The 15,026-nt window shown below is 45.7% G+C and overlaps 1 protein-coding gene across 2 annotated transcripts in view; it reads left to right on the top strand.

Annotated features, from left to right (window-relative positions):
- Window positions 1–1,169: 1,169 nt before the first annotated feature.
- Dgki (diacylglycerol kinase iota) overlaps window positions 1,170–15,026 on the top strand; it is a 408,417-nt gene continuing 394,560 nt past the window's right edge. For both annotated transcript variants that reach the window (XM_027952172.2, XM_027952173.2), the window contains exon 1: window positions 1,170–1,579. In XM_027952172.2, the coding sequence (XP_027807973.1) occupies window positions 1,170–1,579 (410 nt within the window). The remainder of the gene's footprint in view (window positions 1,580–15,026) is intronic.

Consider the following 15,026-nt stretch of genomic DNA (forward strand, 5'->3'; position numbering starts at 1 on the left):
AGGTAGCTTGCTCAGTCTCCTAATTTAGAGGAACAAACAAAAACCGTGTTCCTAGTCACGCAGTGCCACCCTGCAACTCCTCATGGTCGGGTTTCTTACAGCAGCATACATGGACGTGTATAGTTTGGTTACAAACATCTACTTTGAGGTGTTTCTCATGTTTGCTGACAGCGGTTATTTCTTGGGAGGAAACCCCTAATTTAGAAAGTGGTCTATTTTAAAACACTTTGTAGCGCACCGTTCAAACCGCACAGAATTTTCTATAATCATAGAAAGAAACTGGGCACGAGGTGTACAGTTAGCTTCCGCAGAGCCTGCAAGATAGGGTTTCAGCCTTGGGGTCCTGGTAGCTTGAAACGTTCTTGGGCGAGCCCCTGCTCTCCTTCGGGTCCTCACTTCTACTTCCCGAATGCTCTCAGCCTTTCTGCTTCACTGAGGACCCGGTGATCTGATTCAAAAGAACAACTGTTTAGGGAGCGCCTACTACGTATTTGGGATGCACCTGGCGAGGAAGTGGGCGGGGGCGTTCAAGGATGCTGGGGTCCCACTTTTCTCATCAGAAAAGAGGCAGGCGCTTGGCACCCCACCCCTTAATTTATATTGCAAACGAATTCTCTCCAAGGTTCCCACCGACCACGCTCTTATTATGTTCCCCGAATGTTACCCAGCTCTGGAGGCTTCTGCCTGGCCCCGGCTCTGCCCTCCCCAAAACCGCGCGGGAGGGAATACTGCCCTGGGCATTGGGCTTCAGGAGTCTGTGACCAAGGTGGGCGCCGCCGCTCGCGGGCAACTGCCAGCGCAGAGCAATTCTCTGGTCCTGGTCCCCGTTCCCTCCTGCTTTAACCAGGGCGCGGCACGCTCTCCTCCGAGTTTCCCCGGGCGCTCTTCTTCCCTGATGCCAGTGTTTGTGCCCCAGCGCCCCTCGCCCGGCGGCTCCTCGTTCCCTCTTCTCCTCCTCTCTGGCAGCCAGTCGCCTCCGGGCAGAGTTCTGGTTCAGCCCTTGCCTTTGCTCAGGATTTAGGGAAAGGCTTGGGGGTGGGGGGCGGCCGGAGGGCGCGGGCTGGCCGGGGGAGGGAGAGGGAGAAGGAGAGAGGTAGCCTCTGATTGGTCGGGGAGGGGGAGTGGAGGCACGGAGTTTCCCACAATGCCTCGGTGCAGTGCAGCCGCGGATGGATGCTGCGGGAAGGGGCTGCCATTTGCTGCCCCTGCCAGCGGCGCGCGGACCTGCCCGGGCTCCTGCAGCCGCCGCCGCCGCCGCCGCCAGCGCCGTCCGCGGGCCGGGCCTCTACAGCGACGCCGCCTCGGCTCCCTCCGCGGCCGCCAGAGCGGTCGCCATGAACCCCAGCTCCTCGGCGGGAGAGGAGAAGGGGGCGACGGGCGGCAGCAGCAGCAGCGGAAGCGGCGCCGGGAGCTGCTGCCTGGGCGCCGAGGGCGGCGCGGACCCGCGGGGCGTAGGAGCAGCGGCTGCGGCGGGGGCCGCTGCCCTAGAAGAGCCCGCGGTCGCCGGCCAGAAGGAGAAGGATGAGGCGCTGGAGGAGAAGCTGAGGAACTTAACTTTCCGGAAGCAGGTCTCTTACAGGTAGGCGCCGGGAGCCCAGGAGCCGCAGACAGGTGCCGCCGAGGGCGGGGAGCCACTCTTCTCTCCAAGAGGCGCTTCCACGGAGTTGTTGGGGTGCCTCATAGTCTCAGTCTCTCTCCTGCCCTCGTCTCCCTCTCCCTCTCCCTCCCCCTTCTCTCTCTCTCTCTCTCTCTCTCTCTCTCTCTCTCTCTCTCTCTCTCTCTCGATATGTGTTGTTCTCTTCTCAATCCATCATTCTGGGCTGGAGGGAAGCTACGTGAGCCTGGATTCCCCCTAACGCCTAAGGAGGGGGAATTTGTAATAGGAGAGAAGACCCAGTCCCTGAGGTCAGGATAACAAAAATACGTGTGTGTGTGTGTGTGTGTGTGTGTGAGAGAGAGAGAGAGAGAGAGAGAGAGAGAGAAGGAGAGAGAGGGTGGGGGGTGGGGGGAGGCACAGACCCAGAGGTTCCTAGTTTTCTTGAGAAAAGTCATCAAAGTTGCCCCTAAGCCAGTGTCCTCTCAACCACTTGCTCCACCCTCCAGATTTCACTTGATGAACCTTTGGCACTACTTGATGACCGAGGTCACTTCCCCGAGCAGAAAAGAACAGCACTATCTATACCTGCCTGAAAATCCTCCACTAAGGGAGAGTAGGATACCGGTCTCTTATCTGTAGATACGCCACTGCTTATGAGGGTTACGCATACATGTGCTCTCTGCTTCTCTGCTGGGTGTGACCAGAAGATGATGTGGGGAGCCTACTGGCAAGCGAGGGGTGAGGGGGAGAACTGACCCTCACATGTACCTAAAGATGGATGTATCTGTGAAACAAGGACAGTGTGAGATAGATGGCCATCAAATTAGGACAAAAAATAACCCCTAATTGTGTCAGGACCCAAACATGAGAAATGAAGATTCAGTACATTCTCTGCGACCCCCCCCCCCCCACAAGATCCTCAGGCAAGAAGATGCTGAGACTATACTTAATGCTTATTGGTTTTAGAAGTTGAGGTGAGAAGAAAGCATAGATTTATAAAGATTTGTACTTGATATTTGTGCTTTTTATATTTTCAGTTTCTGGAGTGTTTCTTGAAAAGGGGTCAGTGAGAGCAGTCTTATAACCCAACTCCTTTTGAGTTAGCAGTACCTTCCAGAATACCATCTAAAGTATTAGGCCTGTCACACCATGTGCTGTTATGTAAGCAAAAGCAGATGACAGAGGTGTGTGGGTTTGCGAGGGTGTGCTTTATTTATGGGGGCAGGTGTGTGAATCACTGGGATCCCCACAGGCATTGCCTGGACTGGAGGCCCCGGCATTGGGGCATGTGCTGTGTGTCTAAATGTGACTTCTGATGCTTCCCAAAGGTGTTCCTGGTGTGGTGACAGCTTTTGCATCCCGTGCATGCATTCTGCTTCCTGCATGCTCAGGGAGTTTCCACCTGTGTTGTTCTCTTAGTTACTTACACAGATCAGATCCAAGTGGATCTTTCTTTTTATATTTTCAGTTTCTAAAAATAGGCAGGTGGTGGGGAGTGGGGCCGCTCTAGGGAGGTATGTTAGGACACTGCCGGCTCTGCTTCCTAGCTTCAATGGCCCTTCTGGCCCTTAGGGGAGCAGGGACCACATTCAGCCTAATGTAGGTGATGTGCATTGGGAGGGGATGATTATGGGGAGCACATGGTGGGTCTGGATCCTGGGCTTCTGGACTGAGGGATCCTCCTGAGTGATCAGTATTCATCAGACTTCTCATTGGGTGGAGCTACAAAGCTATCCTTTGCAAGGGAAATCATTCCAGTTTGCCTCTTGGCAGGGGTCATTCTCTGAGCCTCTCTCCTGGAAATGTACTCTGTATGAACTGTGGCTTTCTGGGTTGTCTTGCACAGGCAACCGGCATGTGTAAGTGTGTACTCACACATAGGCAGTGTTTTTCTAGAAAGTGATAATAAATAATACTGCATCTGCCTTAAAGTTCGTAGAAGTGGCTTCTACTTCTTGGACATCAATTCTTTTTAATTAAAGCCTCCAATTTAGTGAAATACCTGTATACACGTCACCCCAGGTTGCTGGTTAAAATGTTTGCCACCTTGGATTTACAGCATTGAATTCTCTGTGGGTGGGACTTCTTATCAAGTTCCTCAGGTGATGCTGAAGCACAGCAATGTCTGAGGATTGCTGCCCTATTTTTTTTTTCCCTCCAAAGGCTAAACTATTGACCTTTGAATTCATACACCCTGCCCAGCCAAACGAGGCCAGGCTGTTCCCAAGCCAGGAGAAAGACAGGGAGGAAGTGGGTGATTTCACCTGGCACATGTTTGTCCAGGAGCCTCTGCATTTTGATCACTGGTATTTATTTATTTTAATAATTTGTTTAACTATAAAAAATGGCCTACCCAACTGCCATGGTGGTCATTTGTGCTGGACACAGGGATGCAGCCAGGCCTGACAGATTTCACTGGAGGGCTAATGAAAGGTATGTAAGGAAAGAGCAGTTGGGCTCAGGTTGGGTGTGGGCTTCTCAGTGAGGACAACTCTGCCTCGCTCCTGGGGGTCAGCTGAGGACGGGGACTGGTGGGAGTTACTGGAGAGGAGTCAGAAAGGCCTTCCTGAGTGGAGTCTACACAGAAGAGTTCAGCTAGAGTAGGAGGGGGGGTTGCTTGTGTACAGGGGATCCTTCGAAGTGGGTAAGTGGCAATTTGCAGGTAGGTTAAAAAATGTCTTTGGAAGCACATGGATATTTGCAGAATGGAACTTGATAGAAAAAGAGAAGGGGCTTGGGGAGAGAGGGTGTGTGTGTCTCTGTGTGTAGGGGGGTCTCATCTGCTCCTCTTGTTGCTAAGGAACATATAAGCTAGGGTTTAAAAATAAAATGAAGAGTGGGTGGGCATATGCAGTGACTCCTGTCTTTTTAGGAACCAGAGCCCTTTACAAAAAGCCTTTAAATAACTATTTCTGGAGGCAGATTATTCATTTTGCTTGACTTTTACTTTGTTAAGTAAAATAAACTCCTTTATATACCCCTAGATTTCCCCTCATTATCTTTCCTTTGTTGGCTTTTTTGGGAACCGTTTTTTCCCATGAGAATTTTTCCTTTATTTCAGAACTTGCACCCCTAGAGCAAATAGTCTCTGTAGACTGTAAAGCTGAAGGGTTTAGAAGGCAGTGCAAGTGAGCTGGTACTTTTCTCTTAAAATTACTACTTCTTTTTTCTTTGCAAATTATGGTGCTGCAACAGATACATATGTGCAAATGACTATATAATGTGTAGTTTTTAAAAACTGCTGTAAGAATTCCCATTTAAGTCAGTAAAACTGAAGAGAGGGGAAAAAAAAACCTTTCAGTAGCACACAAGGGAGGGAAAGAGAAAGTTGCTGATGTTTCTTGTCTTTCAAGCACTATGCTAAGCATTACTGTATGGTCCATCTTACTTGATATTCATGACAGTCCTATGATGTCATCATGCCTATTTCTGTTTTTTAGAAAATGAACCTAAAGAATAGAGCTCAGGCAGGAGGCAGATTTTAAACAGAGATCTGACTCTGAAGGATTTTTCTCTTTAGATTACATCCTCAAACAATTACTTTAGACTTGAACTTGTGGTTTGTGTGTGTGTGTGTGTGTGTGTGTACCTATGTGTGTCTGTACAGTGTAAGCTGCTTCCTCCACAGCATTCTGTTAGTTATTGTGTTCTACATTATCTCTTGTATGCTTTATTCTTTGCACAATGGTCCTTTGGTTGTGTGATTGTAGGGAACTCCTCTGCTATGTTGGAAATAAAAAATGAATATTAATTCATGATCATTGGCAAGTAGATTGATTTCATGTCTGAGAACAGAACCACCTGCGTGACATCTGCCATCTCTGTGAAGCCATCCATGTTAGAGGTGAATACGTCTTTGGAAATAATTCCGATGAGTGTTGTTTAGAGGAACCCAGGTCCGGGGACAAGCTGCCCTGTCTGTACTTCCCTGGGCAGCGCACAGAAGAAGATGAAGTATGATTTTGCTTGTTAGGAGGCCGGGGCAGTTACCACTACTTGTAAGAGCTCAATGCCTGTGCTTCAGTTTCTCCACTTACACAAACCAGGATGGAAATACTTGACCTTTCTTAAAGGAAGTTTCTGTAGAAGTAGCAGCAAGGAATATTAAACTTCTTAGATTAGCCAACCAGGTAAAAAAAAAAAAAGATCTTTTATTCTTGGTAGGTTGTCGATAGGAGCATATTATGATAATCTCTCAGTATTTGTGGGCAATTGGTTCCAGGACCCTTCTGCAGATTTCAAATCTTCAGGTGCTGGAGTCCCTTATATAAAATGGCATAGTATTTGCATAGAACCCGTGAACATCCTCCCTTAAGCTTTCAATCGTATCTGAATACCCATAATACCTAATACAATGTAAATGCTATGCAAATTGTTGTCACAGTTATTGTTAAGCAAGTAATGACAAGAAGAGTCTATACATGCTTAGTACATATGCAGTTATTTTTTCTGCATATTTTCAGTCTGTGGTTGATTGAATCCATGATGCAGAACTCAAGATACAGAGGGCTGACTATATCTTCATTTTGTGTTTTGTCCCACAAAACAAGATTGTGTTATTATAAGAAACATGTTGTGGAGTTGGAAGCCAAATAGGGTAACCCGGACATTGTCCTTCCCTGTGCACTGGAATCAGTAGTGTCTGGGGAAACTTTTTTTTCTGAATGTCATTATCAGCATCCTTCTTTGTAAATCAATTTTATTTTGTGTTTTTAATCTGTGCTTTGCACATTTGTTAGATATTTAGAAACTTCAGGATCAGATAAAAGCCTCAGTTCTAATTTAATGTTTCCTTCCTCAATAGTGACTTAGGTACTGACTCGGTGTCGATTTCCTCAGTTAGGACATGCACCAAGTGAGTTTCACTTCAGTTTACCCCCTCTCCACTGTGATCCATCTTTTGGAGGCTTTGCACAGCACCAGATCCTGTGGTTTGGGGGCTGGAGAGGTGAAGGAGGGCTTTGCTGCCTTTCAATTATGTTGTGGCAACAACACCATTGCTTTGTGGAGCCAAATTAAATTAGAGGCACACTGGCTCTTTCCGACACTCCACTTTCTAATCTGAGAAAATGAGGACTCCCAGGGAGGGCCAACCTAGCTGTACCTCTGTGTTCTTCAAGGTTGGGATCTGGTATATGTGTTTCCTATGTGACCCCCAAGGCGTCCCAGGAATTGAGTACACTGTGAGATCAGGGGCATCTGGAGAAGCCATTGCTTATGCCCCGGGCTGAGATGTTTGTGCTCACATGGGTGTATTTGCAGTGGTAGTTCTGGAGACTAATATAGAGACTAAGTGTTTCTCCTCAGACCCTATAATTGTGGTTTTAGGACACTAGTTACTGCAAATGAAGGTGGTTTTGAGCTTTAGGAAGGAGGGTCAAGAGCACAGCCAAATATAAGCCATTAGATTTGAATCTTAAAATAACCATAAAATGGACTACTTTTTAATTGTTTGAACTGGTTGGAGCCTATCACAAGACATAACAAACCAGTATGCTGTAGAAAATTAAAGAAATAAAACACCAAGTATGTGTGCCTGTGCATAATGCGCTCATCTCGTGTCTGGCTTGCTCACCAGGCGGACTTCTTAGGGAGCTTGTCCACTGTGTGTGGATGGTGCTTGGTCCTTCCCATTCTTATGTGGCTTCTTCAACAGCTGTGTTAGGACCACATTGTAATTTTCTGTCCTGGGAATTAGACTTGGGTTTGAACCTGGTATCTTCCAGCTGATCTTGGGCAAGTTATGTAACCCTTTTGTGGTTCAGCAGAGCCATCTCTAAAGTGCTGTGGTGGCAATACCTGTCCAGGAAGTTTTTTTGTGAAAATTAAGTCAGTTACTTTATGGAAAGGGCTCAGCGTAGCACCCTTCTCAGAGACAGCTTTTGTAATTCTTGTCTACACTGAGTTGTTAGCCTCGTTGAAGACAGAAACTGCACCTTATTACTTGATTATCTTCCTCTTCTTGCTTAGTAGGTATTGGATAAATTATTGAATGAATACAACTTACTGCCATTTTCAAATCAACTACCGTTGTTCATCTGGGCACCATCTCAATTGCGATTTCCTTTCCATTAAAAGAAAAGTCCGTCTTCTCCTTTACGTTTGGTCCAGCAGCCCAAGGCTGTTGCTGCCTACAGCTTCCTGTTTGAGAACCTGCTCTGGCCTTTCAGCCAGCTGTTGGAGGCTCAAGAGGGGTGGATGAAGCGCTTAACCATCTGTTTGCACTTTGTCAAAGAAAAGGCCTTATTTTGCCTTCTGAGTAGCACTAATTAGCTCTCTGGTTCTCTTTCTGTCCGTCTCATCCCTGTCCAAGGGGCCGCATTGATGTTCTCTTCAGGGAATTTTCTCTTGACGTTTCCTTCTGTGATTAGAACTTAACAATGCAGAGAGAAGGCGATCGCGCACTCCTGGGTCTGTCCAGGCTGCGGTCCAGCCAGCCGGCAACCTCTGCTGTGGAGGGCTTCACTCACTCCTTCCTTCCAACCCATTTGGTTGACGCGGGCGGGGAAGTTGTTGAAGGAAGCATGGTGAGCTCCCTTGGTGACTCTTAGCTTTTGCTGTGTTTTGACCTCATTTAACCACAGCTGCTTTTTCTTCCTGTAACCTACGAAGCCCTTGAAGAACGGCTTATGAGTTTCCCGTCATCCTGAGAGGTGCATGAACCCAGTGTGGGCTATTCTGAAGAAAAGCAAGTCTTGAGTGTGTGCGAGCTGTCGAGGGGGAGCCTGTGGCTGGGAAGAGGTGGGAAGAAAGTGTTGGTGGACAAATTTGAATGTTAATCCCTTTCAGCCCTGAGTTTTGTGTGCTTTTGAAATGGAGCAGCTATCGTTCTTTAAAGGCTACGGCTTTCTAACAGGGACTTCTGTGGTTCTTGTATCTAACCTCTGTGAGTTTCCTCAAATGGAGATTTGCCTTTAGATGTTTAGGATTTCATAAATACTTTTCTGATAAGGAGCCATATCTGGTTGAAGCTACATTAATAGTCTGGTTTTTGTTGGATATAGAGGAAAACTTTCAAAGCTTAAAATGATAATAATTACACTGCAGTTAAATCTCATTATTCTTACCCTTCAATTATTCAAGTAGGATACTGGTTAAGAGCCCTGACTCTGAAGTACTGCTGCCTAGGTCCACACTCTCTGCACCATAGTGCCATAGTTCTCCCATGTGTAAAATGATAACCATAGCAACACCAACCCCATAGGACTTATTGCAAGTTTGAGTTGATACTTATAACACTCGTGGTCACAAAATAAATGCCATGTGTGTTTATTAAAGTGGTATTCTAACTTAAGTCCAGTTAAGAAGCAGATTCATTTATTTATTGTTCTTTAAAATAATGAATATCTGTTAAATGTCAGTAGCTGATGGTAAAATTATTCAGATCTTATGAAAAGGAGACAGACATACATTCAAGACTTTTTTTTGAAAAGATGGACATAATATCTTTATTTGTTTATTTATTTTTTATGCAGTGCTGAGGATCGAACCCAGTACCTCACAAGTATGAGGCAAGCGCTCTACCGATGAGCTATAACCCCAGCCCCCATCCAAGACATTTAATTTGCAGGTTTTGGTGCTCATGAGGATGAAGAATATGTACTTTCCCTTGCGTTCTACTCTTCCTTGCAGTCCTGGGGACAGACCCTAGGGTCTTGCAAGTGCTCTGCCATGGGCTGCAGCCCCAGCCCAGCAAAGGCCATCCTTACTAAGTGGCTCCAGGAGGCTGCTTCTGGGTGCTCTGGGAAATGGAGTGACAGAAGGCAGAGGTCAGGGAAGACAGGCGCAGTGAGTGTGCAGAAGGTGGGGGAGCAGTGACGCAGAAGCCCAGAGGGTCACCCAAGAGCAGGAAGTCAGGTGTGGAGGTGGGCCGGAGGGGTGGCTGGGCTTCTCAGTGTCAGGAAGAGATAAGTAGATCAAGATAGAAGCACTGGAAATAGAGCTGTCACCTGTGACTCCAAACGGAGGCTGGTCCTCTTCGGGCCTGTCCTGGTGATGTCCGCCTCACTACACAGACGCTGGCCGTCAGAGGACAAAGCCCCCCCCTCCCCCCCCCCCCCCCCCGCCTGCCCTGGATTATTTCAGAAATGGGAGACTCAGCCTTCTGGGGAGTTCCGAGTTAGCCCAACCAGGCCAAACAGCAGAATTCATGTTTAAAATCTATAGATAGCTTTTAAATATTTGTTGAACAAATAAAGCTGGCTCAGGACAAATACGTTTTGAAGGGATGACCCCCGCCCCCTTTTTTTTCCCTCCAAAGGCAAAGATAACACCGTTTGGCTATCTGTGTATCACATGGATTTGTAGGAAATAGCCAGAAAATAGCCTCCCTAGAAGGAGTAAAGTACATTTTTAAATGTGTCGTTCCTTTGATGTGAGAAAGGTGCCAAGACTTCTATGGAAAAATTAGTATCTATTAAGAAATAACTTGAAAACAAGTTGTTTAAAGATAAAAAGAGTCTTATATAAGCCTGTGTGAAAGCATTTGGAAAGGGTATCATTTGGAGGCAAACTTCTGGAACATTCCTGGGATCCCATCATTGTATGTGACAGGCAAAGAGGCAAGCCCTCTCAGAGAGCATTTCCTGTGGAGGCTTTTTAGGGAGAGTCTGACTTAAAACAGAACCTCCTCTTTAAAATGGCCTCTTCTCAATGCAAAGACTGAGCCGTGATATGTATTTGTTTCTCTCTAGTTGATGGAAGTCCCTTCCATCTTAAATTATACAGGAAATAGAAAAAGTGTGAGCCCCGGAGGCTGCAGAGCATGATCTGCCCTGACAGAGTGCACAGCCATGGGGCTGAGTGGCCTCCCCAGCTGACTTGGCTACCACTGCTGTAAGGAAGTATCGTGGACCAGGTGGTTTTCCTACAACAGACACTTCTCACAGGTCTGGAGGCTAGAAGTTGAGATCTGGGTGCCTTAACAGTCAGGTTCTGGTGAAGGCTGTCTTCTGGGCTGCAGGTGGCCACCTTTTCACTGTGTGTCTACAGTAGATGATGGTAGAGAGCTCTCAGAAGGCCACTAAGCTCAATCATAAGGGTTCTGCTTTTCTTGACCTGATCCCCTCCAGAGGACCCACCTCGGGAATAAGGATTGCAGCATATGGATTTGGGGAGGACACAGACATTTGGTCCAAAGCTCCAGCCCACCCTGTCTTTTCTCACAATGGCCTAGGAGGTGCCCCTGATAGATCGTTCCCTGAGGCAGCAAAAAGCAGTCCCTGCACTGGTAAATGTTTGGTAAAGTGCAAGTCAGTGAAAGGAAAACTTTGCTCGGTACAAATACTTGCTGCAAGTGTTCACTTACCTCGCTACCTATGAATATTAATCATTACAAGTTATTGATTTCATTAAATGCCTATTCTCTGCCAAGAACTACTAAGCATTTTATATACAGTATTTCATTGAACACCCAATTTCCCTTTTGCAGATAAAGACATGGAGGCTTAGACTTTAAGCACCTGCCTGGTCACCTGGCCAGTTAAGTGGCAGCATATCTGCAGAGGGCTCCTTGCAGGATGCTTCAGTCATGTCGATCTTCGCTTTGGTTCTTCCTTCACCCTTTCCCATTCTCTGTGTGCAGACAGGCATGTTTCCTCAATCTAGTGGCTCATTGGACCACGATCCCCGGAGGGCAGAAACCCATATATTTCATCCCGGTGGGCCCCACTAGGCCCACCAGGACACAGAGGAAGGCCTTAACAGAAGTCGATTGACAAGAGTATATTTCTTTTCTGTCTAAGTGCAGGAGCGAGGTCTGTGAGTAACTTTGTGCTACTGTCAGTTGCAGGGAGGTCAAGGTTGAGCTTTCTGAAAACTATACGAATTTCATGAGATGGGGAAATGAATCCAATTTCATGAGTCCAGAAAATGATTACAAGGATTATAATCTCGTACTATTTCCTTTAAATTCTACCTCTAGGACAAGACCTCATGACTTGTTTAATCAGAGGGGAACCGAAGGGGGTAAGAGATTGTATATAGATCAGGGTCTAGTGAGGAAGTGAGGACCAATGTACTTGTGTTTGACATGGCGAAGATGACACAGACAGCATCATTTGAATAAAAAAAAAATCTTAGGAAAAGTGGATCTTTTACCTTTCACTAGTGACCTGTTCAGGCTGCAAGTATTTATAGTATTAATTTTTCCATAACAATGCCCTTCAGAATTCATAAGTATGTTCACATATGCAGTTATAGACACCTAGAAAGTTCCAAAGGAACATTTAAAAAACCTGAGTCATTCTTTCACATTTGAAGAAAACCTTCAGAATTTCTTCAGAAAATAAATCTCTAGCTCAAAAATAAACTTTGAAGCTATTTAAAGATTAAAACAGAAGCTTTCTATGAGCCAGTGCAGCGTTACTTGTAACAAAATCTAAGGGATTTGTTTTTTATTTGTTTTTGTTTTTGAAAACCAATTTTTGGAGATTTATTTAACTGTTAATAGTGACTAAAGTTAGGTACTTAATAATAATGAAATGTGCATGGTGCTTCTAAGACTTACCATTTATAAACTTCCACATCAATGATCTAATTCTATGCTCAAAACAATCTTAGACAACCCCATGCTGTGTTCAGAGCCATTCTACAGTTCAGTAAAGTCACTGCTGCTAAGTTACTTCCCCACAGCCACCTGCCAACGAAGGGCACTGCAAGGCAGGCTGGGTTTTGGATCTGAAGTCCCATATTTTTTTGACTTTAGAGCACTGATCCCACATATCCATCCATAGAATGACAGCAGCATTTTCCTCTTGTTAATTTCATTTCCTTGAATCAATCTGGTTTGTAAATCACAATGAACAAATTTAAAATCAGTCACCATCTGGGGTATCAAATCCATATTACATTGATAACAAGGATGACCTCATTGCTGTCCTCATTACCCTTCCTGTGTATGTGAAAACATGCAACCACATGTGTGGCTAATGCGTGTCTAATACTCCTCCTACTGGGGAAAAAGAAAAAGAGGAGAGAGAGAGAGAGAGAGAGAGAGAGAGAGAGAGAGAGAGAGAGAAGGAGATGTTCAGACTCTTTGCATTAGTTGCTAAGCAGCAGCCATTTCATTGTAAAGGAGATTCAGTTCAAGTAATGACATAGGTATTCCAAGAATAGCATTTCATTTTTATAGCAACTGCATTTCAGGTCTCCATAGAGCACATGCTCCTGCAGCGCAATGATTTTAGGAGAAGAAATAGCTACCTTGACATATTTGTTGGATATACAGAGAAAATTCCATAGAGCTGATCACCTGATAACCAGAATTTTGCGTTCTGCACGTGATGAACGGTGGGCGGCGGCAAGCGCAGGCCACTCGCGGTTGTAAGAATTTGGAAGTATCTCCAGAAAAAACGGCAGACAAAGAGGTATGTTTTGAGGCCATATTTGACACGAACTGATACCATCTCAATGGGATACCGTGGGTAATCTGGAATTCTGACTTGTTTGAAGTAACATGGTCTAGAATGGAATTTGATGTTGCAGCCAAGGAGCTGGAGCATGGCCAAGATTTCATTGTACTGGGTGTTTGCTGGCCAGGGAAGGCTCTTAAAAAGGAAGTTAGAGAAAATACTGGACCAGGCTACCATAAATCATGGAGTTCAGTCCAACAGGAAGAAAGAGCATAAGGGTAGAGGAAGACCTGTATTTGATGTCCTCACAGGTGTCTGTGTGAATGGGAGATGTCCAGTGCAAAGATGCCAGGGTCAAGGGTATGTTTTGGATTGCACTCATTAATTCTGAAGGTGGCCTGATCCCTGTGTGGAAGCCCTTGGCCTGGCCTCCTCAGGCATTTCTGCCATATCTGTTGTGACTTGCCAAACTGTGGTGAAATGTGGGTGTGTCTGGACAATTATATTTTCTCCAGAGAACTGCTTCATGGGACTTGTTACAGGAGCACACTTTGTTGCTTTCTAAGAGTGCTCTGCCCTCACAGTTTCCCCCGCCTCTCCTCAAGCTATTTGAGAGAAAATGCCTCTTTCCGGGAGTAGCTGGGATGCTCGGAAGCTCCTCTTTAACTTCCAGTAAGTTGCCCTCCCATTTAAGTCAAAGTACCTCTTCTAGGAACTAAAAGTGATGTTCGGAAGAAGTAATACATGGATGAATTCACAAATGGTGAATGGTTATTCCCACTGTGCTATTGGGTTCATTAATATGGTTGTTTTTAGCATCTCTCCAGCAATTACTGCCTCTCATACATTTTCTTGTGCAATTTTTTCAATTACTTGAAACAGCCTTGCTGAAGCAGCTCTGGCCTTGCAGGAAGCCATTATCTGCATAGGGAAACTAAGTCAAGACGGCTGGGGAGGAGAGGACTAAAGGCCACAGAGGTGCAAGGTCCTAAGTGTCTCTCAGAGGTGGGTTTGGGAGGAGCTCATGATCCGCACTCAGCATTATTCACAGCAATACCAGGAACAGTTCTTGAAGCCTTACTGTGCACCAGGAACTGTGCAGAGTGCTTCACCTACACAGTTTCAGTCTGTTCTTCCAAGGCTTTTGTAGTAGATACTCTATTACCTGCAGCTTTACAGAAAAGGAAACAAAGGCACAAGACGATGAAATAACACGCAAGCCAGCAAACAGTGGAACTGGGATGTGAATCCCAGAATGCTGTGTGCAGTATCCCAGGATAAGTATGTGACTAAAAAACCCTGTTTGGAAATTACCTCTACCCTGTCGCACGCAGCTTGGTGGGGCTCAGAATCAAGGTGCCTCACTCTCCACCAGAAACCAGCTCTTCCTTAGCAGCTGAGGGTGGGGTTAGGAGCCCTCCTCTCACTGTGATTCTGCCACCTTAGGGCAAGCGCATGACCTGGCCATGGGCACCCAGGCTGTGTGTACTGGGACTCCTAGGGACTGGCAAAGGGACTGCTGGTTTGTCTGTGTCCGTTAGTAGTGCTCTGGTAGGGACACTTCATGCTGCTCTGGATCCTGTCTTTATGCCTAGCATGGATCACCATCCTTCCGATTGAACTGTGAACAGTATCTTCCCCATTAATTTCCTTATTGCCTGCATTAACTAGGGTTGGTTTTCATTGCTTGCAACTAAAAATATTAAAATCAAACTGAAAAAAATGTCAATGAGTGTACACTCAGAAAAATGAGAAATTATATCCCATCATGTATGATATATCAAAGTGCATAAATGAATTCTACTTTCATGTATAACTAATTAAAACAGATTAAAAAAATTTTTTAAAAAATCTGCTAGCCATATTTGAAAGTGTAATATACTGGACATTTTCTTAAAAATACACAAATGAATATACATTGCTCTTAAAGTTAAAAAAAAAAAAAGCCAATGAGAGATGGTCTGCCAGCCTCTTCTGGTGAATGGCCTCAGTGCCAGGAAGTGCAGGACAGTGAGTTGCCTTAGGTAGACATTTATACCATTGGCCAGATCTTCATGGTTAGAGTTTTCATGATAGGA

The sequence above is a fragment of the Marmota flaviventris genome, chromosome 1 (genome assembly GCF_047511675.1).
Source record: "Marmota flaviventris isolate mMarFla1 chromosome 1, mMarFla1.hap1, whole genome shotgun sequence".
Classification (NCBI taxonomy): Eukaryota; Metazoa; Chordata; class Mammalia; order Rodentia; family Sciuridae; genus Marmota; species Marmota flaviventris.